The sequence below is a fragment of the Elephantulus edwardii genome, unplaced genomic scaffold (assembly GCF_000299155.1).
Source record: "Elephantulus edwardii isolate Elephantulus edwardi_28Jun2011 unplaced genomic scaffold, EleEdw1.0 scaffold00196, whole genome shotgun sequence".
Classification (NCBI taxonomy): domain Eukaryota; kingdom Metazoa; phylum Chordata; class Mammalia; order Macroscelidea; family Macroscelididae; genus Elephantulus; species Elephantulus edwardii.
In genome coordinates this window covers 466,939-476,078 of record NW_006399946.1, presented here as the reverse complement: position 1 = coordinate 476,078, position 9,140 = coordinate 466,939, and the positions used below count along the sequence as shown (strand labels likewise).

Below are 9,140 nucleotides of genomic sequence, written 5' to 3'. Positions count from 1 at the left end.
AGAGAGAATAGTGCAACAATGAATGAATGGAAACCCAAAATCTCTGTAAATGTTTATGAAAATTAATAAAATATAATTATAGAAAAAAAAACAAAAAACCTCACTCCTTACATACTTGTAAACTATGATGCTATTTTGGCCCTTAAACAATCTTCAAACATGGAACTGAATCTACTCCAGGAGACTACTTTTTAGTTAAACAATAGGCCTAAATAATGTTGTTTTCATTGTTGTTTTGTGCCATCGAGTTGCTTGTGACTCATAGCGACCCTATGTACGAGAACCCTAAACGCCTTTCTATCCTGTGCCAACCTCGCCGTCTCTGACACATTCATTCCCACCACCCCAATCACAGAATTGATCCATCTCATCGAGAGTCTTCCTCTCCTGTGCTGTCTCTCCACTCTCCCAAACATGATGTCCCTCTCCAAGGACCAGTCCCTCCTTGCAACATGCCCAGAGTATGTCAGACGAAGCTTCAGAATACTTTACTCCAAGAAGTATTCTGGCTTCATCCTCTCCAGGACAAACCTGTTTCTTCTCCTAGCAGTCTATTCAACACTATTCTCCAGCACCACAGCTCAAAGGCATCAATTCTCTATCATCCCTATTCACTGTCCAACTCTCCGATGCATAGCACATAATTGCAAAGACTATAGCCTAGATCAGATGCACCGTAGTCTCCAGCCTGACTTCGTTGCTCTTCAGTACTCTTGAGAGGTCCCTCACAGCTGGCTTTCCCAATGCAATTCATCTCCTGATTTCCTGGCTACTGTTACCAAGAGTGTTGACTATGGAACCAAGTAAACTAAAACCATTAACTATCTTAATCTCTTCACCATCTATACTGATACTGCCGATTGGCCCAGTGGTGAGAATCCTTGTTTTCTTGATGTTGAGCTTCAATCCATACTGAAGGCTGCAGTCCTTGACCTTCTGCATCAAGTGCTTCAGACCCTCCTCAGTTTCAGCAAACAGGGTTGTGTCATCTGCATAACAAAGGTTATTGATGACTTTTCCTCCAATCCTGATGCCACATTCCTCCTCATACAGCCCAGCTTCCCGGATGATCTGTTCTGCATACAGACTGAAAAGGTATGGAGACAAAATACATCCCTGATGTACCCTCTTCGTGATTTTCAACCATGTAGTGTCTCCTTGCTCTGTTCTGACGACTGCCTCTTGGTCCAAGTATAGGTTCGATTGTGCGTAAGCACAATCAAATGTTCTGGGATTCCCATTCTTTTCAGAGTCAGCCAAAGCTTGTTGTGATAATGACACTTGTGAGAAACCTGCTTCTCAAAACAATGAACTGTATGAGATGAAAAGTGCAGCATTTGTCACAAAATTAAGTTGTAAAGTCAAGAAAGGGCAGGAAGATGAGAAACTCAGAAAGAAAATGGAGAGAGTGCTGTTACATTGAAGGGGTGCAAGTAATGGCAAGTAATGGCATGAAACAAAACCTGTGTAAATTGTTGCATGAGAAACTAATTTGCTCTATAAGTTTGCACTCAAATCACAGTAAAATGTTCCAAACATAAAAAAAAAAGAAAAGCGGTCTAAATTTTAGAGAGTAATTTGGAGAGATCCTTGACAGCAATTTTGCCCAATGCAACACATCTTTTGATTTCTTGACTGCTGGTTCCAAGAGGGTTGATTATATATCCAAGTAAGATGAAATTATTGACAACTTCAATCTTTTCTCCATCTATTGTGATATTGTCAAAATAATGGCATACAATAAAAGAGGAAGAGTGGAAATTCATTCCTTTGAAAAGTGGTGTCTGTGATGGGTATTAGATATAGAGTGCACTCTCAGAAGTATAAACAAATAGTCTTAGGAGAAATATAACCAAATAAAATATCATGGAAATGCAACAAAAAACCCACCTCCAAACAAATCCACTCTGGACCAACCTACTATACATGGGCCAGACCTGGGATTTTGAGCTGTGAGAATCTGGGGGCAAGTATCAAATACTCATTTACCAGAGTAACAATGCAGGAACTTTGCTATTAGGTTGCTGACATCATAATGGCACCAAGATTCACATTGACTGAAACCTTAATTGTAATGCTATTGGTCTGAGAAGTCTGAAGTTTTGCTGTTTCAGATTTTGTGAGCCTTGGGTTAGCAGAGACTTGAATGTGGAATCTGGGAACGTGGCCCTGGTCACAGGTCTGCCACTGAGAAATCATGTACAGGCTTGGTCCACTTTCTATTTCCTGAGGCCTCCAGTGCATACTCCATGAGAAGGTTAGATAAGCGAACCTTTCAAATGTGTTAACTTTTTTTTATCAGCAAGCCCGAAGACATAGAAACAAAGAAAGTTTGTTACTATTTTTGAGTCATGTTCATCTACAGATGATCTTTAAATAAACAACTATCTCAATTGCTAATGTTGCAGTATATATTCTCTAAAAGGGCTGAATTTTTAAGGGAGATTGAAAAAACAACCAGGATAGAAAATCAAGGGACACTGGTAATTCAATTCCCCACCAAAGCAAATTCTAATTTTACTTTTCCCTGGCAACAAAAATATTGCTACAACAGATTCTATGCTGTGACTATTTTTTGAAAAGGGTAAATTATTATCATTTATAATCAGGTTATGTTTGAAAACATACTCTTCTTATTTCTGATTCTCTGAATACTTTTTAAAAAATCACAAGCTATAAACAGCCAAGTGTTTACTGTGTTTTCAGAATAACTCAATTACTTTAATTCTGTAATGACAGCTTCTAGCTTTTCCCGAAGAGCACCACAGAATTCACCCACCTTTTCCTCTTTTCTGTAAAACTGAAAGGTTGGGATGCTCATGATCCCACAGTCCTTAATCAGATCTTCACACTCGTCAGCATCCACTTCCAGGAACACCACATCATCATACTTGTAGGACAAGGTGTAGAACAGTGGCTTGATGATCTTGCAGGGTCCACACCAGGTGGCTGAAAAGTCCACCACCACCAGCTTCTCCCCAGCCTCTTTGAGCACAGCCTCAAAGTCCTCCTTGCTCTGGATCGCCTTTACCTTCTCCCTTTCCAAGGGTTCAGTTTTTTCTTCTGAGGGCTTCAAGATGTCAACTTCCAGGGGTTCAGTTGTTTGTCCTGAGGATAGAGAAATGTCACCTCCCAAGTCTTCAGTTGTTTGTCCTGATGGCTTCAGAGTGTCCCCTTCCAGGGGTCTGAGAGTTTGTTCTGAGGATATCAGAGTGTCACCTCCCAGGGTTTCAGTTGTTTGTTCTGATAGTTTCAGCATGTCACCTCCCAGGTCTCTGGTTGTTTGTTCTGATGGCTTCAGAGTGTCCCCTTCCAGGGGTTTGAGTGTTTGTTCTGAGGGTTCCAGTATATCGCCTTCTACAGGCTTGATGATTTTTTCCCAGAACCCTCGGGCAACCCTTTCCTTGGGCCAGGCAATGTCTGTGGGCTTCTCTGTGACAGTCTCTGGAGTGAACTGCAGCACTTCAGGTGTCTCAGGTACCTTGGTGACCTTGGTAACAAAGACCATCTCCTGAGCCTGGCCTCGTTCTGAGCCTGGGAGAGTGACATTTCTTGACAGAATCTGTAATGGACTTTCTAGGGCAGGGGGAAGTATACAAAATTTCAAAGAAAGAAATGAAAATTAGCTTAGTCATATATACATTCCTAGAAAGGCTGATGACATTCTTAGAGATCAAGAATGAAGTCTGAGAAATTATGGATTGATTGGAATGCTCACCTTCAAGAGAAGATTGAGCAGGAGGGGATAGGATGTATCTTTCATGGAGAGCATTTGGTTGGAACTACAATGTGATCCATTGGGTTCAGCACTGCTGACTGCACCCCACCACTTGGACCCCAGAGATGATTCTCTTCCCACCCCCATACCATTACTATTGCCTTCCTTGATCTTTTCTTGATAGTTGACTTTCATTTTCAGTTCTTCTAGGGTTCTGTCACTCTCCATATCTACTCCTTACACGTCTTATATGCTTCATATGCCTCATAGTGATGACATAGTCATACCCTCCAGCTTTCTCAACCTAGCATCATAATATGAGTGGTACATTGAAAGTGTGTAACACTTACAGCTGTTTTCTCCTGACTTCACTTACATCTGAGATATGTATGTGATCATGACCACCTCACTTCAACATGAAACTGGGCTGAGTGCTTGGTGTTCATTCATGAGTATTATTTCATAAGTTACTCACAATAATGAGATAAGTTCAGTTAGAATCCCCACGACTGAGGAACCTGAGGCTTTGAGAAGATTATGTAATTTGTTCAAAGTCACAAAGCCAGTATATAGAGCAGATTGCAAAATCCATCCCCTTGACTGCTACTTTTCTATTGCCAAATGTATTGTTCAGAAACCAACTTTCCAAAAATCTTCCTCCAGTATTTTTCAACTGGAGCATTGTGTTTTATGACTACCTTAAACCTTTATTAATTATATCCATTTAACCACATTACCATCCTCTATAAAATCTATAAAATCCCAATAGAGTGGGAGGTATTCAATAAGTGAAGAACACACTCATGCCAAACTGGTCCCCACGTTTCTGCTTCACAAGCCCCTTCTGTGCACATTGTCCTCTCATCAATCTGTGTGTTTTTCAGTGGTCAATGTACAAGTGTGGCATTGGGTATTCTTCAAATGTGTTACGTGCCGCTTAATCAGAACTCACTCATGTTTGGTCCTACAGTGGTTTTCAGACACAGTGAATGACACTGCAGGAGATAGTCAATCCTTTTGCAGAGCAGCTGGTGAATTTGAACTGCAGGCCTTTGGATTGGCAACATGGCTCCTTACCACTCAGCCATCAGAGCTCCCCACATATGTTGTTGTTGTTGTTATTGTTAAGTGTCATCAAGTCATAGAGGATTCATAGGAACCCTATGAATGAAAGACCTGAACATTTGTATAACTTTCATCATTTCTTCAAGTTCATAGAGTTTCTGGAGGCAAGCTATTTTGGAAATGGATGTCACTTGGTAGAAATTCTCATCTATCAGCTTTGTCTCAAAAAAACCCCCTCAAACTCATTGCCATGTTGTTGGAACCAATACCTAGCCAACTGACCCTTTAGTGTGTCTTTAGAGGTTATAAGTTGCACAAGAGAAGATGGTCTAGCTCTCCTGTTGAACAGGCAGCAGATTTGAGAGCTTCCCTTTGGGCTGATAGCAAACCTCCTTACCTACTAGGCCACCAGTGCTCCACCAGAGTCCCAACAATATAAGTGCTGAAATCAGGAGAATTGTCTAAGTCATATCTAACACCCTCATGTTGTCAATATGGAATTAAAAATACTTAATTCCATAGTCCAATTATCTAGAAGAAGAAGGACAAAAAAAAGACAAGACTGTAGGACTTAGAAAATCCACATTTCTTTCTCTTTAGAAAAAAATTGTGGTCATATACACAACAAAACTTTCACCAGTAAGATGTATTCATTATTTTTTAAAAAAAAATTTAGGTTGTTTATTTTTCATTTCAAAGAACATCTACAGAGATTTTGGAATTCCATTCATTCATAGTTGCACCCTTCTCCCCGCACAAACCCCTCCCCCCAACACCCCCCCACCCGCGCCCCGTTTGCTCCTCTCCTTGAAAAGCAAAAGAAAAACTCCCTCATTGGTACACAATCCCCCCCGCACCTCCCCAATCCCCACCCCCTAACCCCAAATATAATCCACTCTGCAACCCTCATTGCATACTCCTATGATAGAAATAATGCCCTAAAATATAATACTTTTAGACTATTCTCTCCCCCATAGACTTCAATGCTGTAAACATATTTCATCCGGTTTTTCTCAGTCTTACCCCCACCCCGATGTCAGTGGCACCATATAGCATTTGTCCCTTTGTGACTGAGATACCTCACTCAGCATAATGTCCTCCAGGGTCACCCATTTTGAATAATATTGCATGAGTTCCTTGTTTTTCAATGCAGTATAGTAAGATGTATTCATTATTTATTTTCCAAGTAATTAATCAGCATTAACATAAACTCATTGTCTAGAGAGATCAGTTGGCCTAGTGGATAGAAAGTGATGCTCCCAAGCCAAAGGTAGATAACTTTAATCTGCAGCCCTCAGGTCTGTTTTTAATTGTTTTTAGTCAAATAGTCTTCTACCCCTGGTCTGTCCACTTGCTGTACAGAGGTAACTCGTGGTTGCTGTGAAGCTGAACACTGTGACACTGATGTGTCAAATGCAATGATAGTTACCCATGGTGGACAGTGTTTGGTGGAGCTCCCCAGTTAAAACAAGCTTGGAAGCAGGAGTGGCTTCCACTTCTGAAATATCTTGTCTCTGGAAACCGTATGAACCTGAAGAAAGGATAAAAGTTATATATGTGTCCAGATCTTTCATTCATAGGGTTTCTATGAGTTGCCTATGACTCGATGGCACTTAACAACAGCAACAACTGAGCAAATCTTTCTCTTTCTCCCCCCTTCCCCATCCTAATAATAATGAGTTAACTATCACTCTATGAACCGCCAAGAAAACCAGTAGGTCTGTCTTGGAGTAGGTGAAACTAAGTTTCTCCTTGAAGCTAGGATATTGAAGCTCCATCTCCCATATTTTAGACACGAGGCCAGAAGGAACCAGTCCTTGGAGAAGGACATCATGCTCAGAAGGGTGAAGTGACATCCCAGGAGAGGAAGACCCTGGATGAGATGGATTGATACAGTAACTGGGGTAATGAGGATAGGTGTGTTGGAGTCAGTGAGACTGGCTCAGGATAGGGCAGGCTTCAGAGCTGTTGTACATAGGGTCACTATGTTTCACAGGTGTGTAAATGGCACATAAGAACAACAACAATCTCTTCACCATCCATCATGGAGCTGCCAATTGACCCAGTACTCAGAATCTTTGTTTTTTTTGATGTTGAGATGCAAACCATTTTGCAGCACAGCTTTTTGCCACTAGGCCACCAGAGCTCTCTAATATATATTTCTTGATATTTATATATTATATATATTATGTCTATTATATATAAGATAATTATATATGGTTGTTGTTATGTACAGTAGCTCTGAAGTTATTATACAATAGCTGTCAAGTCTGTCCTATCCTGAGCCAGTCTCACAGTCTCTGACACACCTCCATTATCCCAGTTACACTGCCAATTAATCTCATCCAGGGTCTTTCTCTCCTGTATTATCTCTTCCAAGCATGATATCCTTTTCCAGGGACTGGTCCCTCCCGGCCACAGCCCAAACTATCTGAGATGGAGCTTTAAAATCCTAGCCTCCAAGGAGGAGCATGGTTTCACCTTCTCTAGATTAAACTTGTTTTTTCTCTTGGCAGTCCATGGTATGTTGAATACTCCTCTCCAGCAACACAGATCAAAGATATCAATTTTTCTTCTGTCATCTTTGGTCATTGTCAAACTCTCTGATGCATTTCAAGTAAATGCAAAGACTAAATGATAGTAAATTTATGTTTACATCTGTATAAATAATTCTATTTCTATAAAAATATATATTGAATAGTAACTATATACCAATAAGAATACATAATCACAATAATGAGTATCTAATAATAGCTACTTATGATACTCATGATACAGATTGGCAGCATTATGATAGATGGTGAAGAGATAGAGATTGTTACCAGCATTAGTTTGCTTGGCTCCACAATCAACACTCTTGGTACCAGGAGCCAGGAAATTAAAAGACAAATTGCATTTGCTGTCAGAGACCTCTCCAAAGTACTGAAGAGCAACAGTGTCAGTCTGCAGACTAAGGTGTGCCTGACCGAGTCCATAGTATTTGCAATCCCTTACTATACATCAGAGAGCTGGACAATGGCTAGGGATAGTAAAAAGAGAATTGATGCCTTTAATCTGTGGTGAATATACCATGGACTGCTAAGAAAGCAAACAGGTTCGTCCTAGACAGGGTAAAACCAGGGTGCTCTTTGGATTCTGAAGCTTCATTTGACCTACTTTGGACATGTTTCAAGGAGGGAGAAGTCCTTGGAGAGGGATGTCATGCTTGGGAGGGTAGAGGGACAGCGGAAGAGAGGAAGATCCTAAATGAAATTAATTGATTCAGTGAATGGGGTAATGCGGTTGATGTGTCAGAGATGGTAAGATTGGCACAGGATAGAGCAGGGCTTAGGGCTGTTGTACATAGGATCTCTATGAGTAACAGGCTACCTGACAGCACATAATAACAACAATAATAGCTACTCACAGGATTTACATTATGTTCAGATTCAATGTTTGTTCGCTTCCTCTAACCTTTACAAATGACAAGAACTGAACAAATAAGTCTTAACCCCAATGTCATAGTTTCCTAAGGCTTCTGTAACAGAAATGCCACAAGTGGTACTTAAATGTAACTTGAAAGAACAGAAAATTTCCTCCCACATTTCTGGAGTCTAAAAGTCCATATCAAGATTTTGATCATGTTGATTTCTTGCTTGTAAGTAGTCTGAATATTACTTGGTATTTCCTTTTCCTAGTATGTGCTCACATCAGTGTCTGGTCTATCTTTTTATGACTCAGAGGTGATAATATGTTTAGGACATACTCTTTATTGGTATGATCTCACTAGTAAAGAAATTGTATTCCTAAAGGGTATAAAAGGGAGTTCTGGTGGCCTAGTGTTAAGAAGCTGTGTTGCAATTCCAAAGGCATGCAGTTTGAATCCACCAGCTGCTCTGTGGGAGAAGGATAAGCAGTATCCTCTTGTGCAATTTACTACCTCTGAGAAACCCACTGGAAGGTCAGCTATAAATTGGGTTCTGAATTGACAATAACAACAACAACAAAAAGTATAGGGGTTAGAATTCTAACATGTATTTTTTAAAGTATTTTATGAATTTTAATGAACATTTACAGAGATTTTGGATTTCCATTCATTCATTGTTGCACTTTTCTCCCTGCCCAGCTCTCCTCCCAGCCCAGTTCACGCCTCTCTTTCAAAAGTAAAAGAAAAATTCTTACATTGGTATACAATCCCCCTGCACCCTACCCCACCCCCCACCGTCCCGAGTATGCTCCACTATGCAACCTTAATTTCTGGACTCTTGTGATATGCATAATACCCTATCATATACCACTTTTAAATTGCTCTCTCTCTCATCTGTTTCATAATTTATCCAGTTTTTCTCAGTCTTACCCCAACCCTGATGTCAGTCCC

General features: G+C 40.4%; 1 protein-coding gene across 1 annotated transcript; it reads right to left on the bottom strand.

Annotated features, from left to right (window-relative positions):
• Window positions 1–2,716: 2,716 nt before the first annotated feature.
• LOC102868454 (thioredoxin domain-containing protein 2-like) lies at window positions 2,717–3,508 on the bottom strand. The gene has a single exon (XM_006897025.1). The coding sequence runs from the start codon at window positions 3,506–3,508 to the stop codon at window positions 2,717–2,719; it is 792 nt and encodes a 263-aa protein (XP_006897087.1).
• Window positions 3,509–9,140: the final 5,632 nt, after the last annotated feature.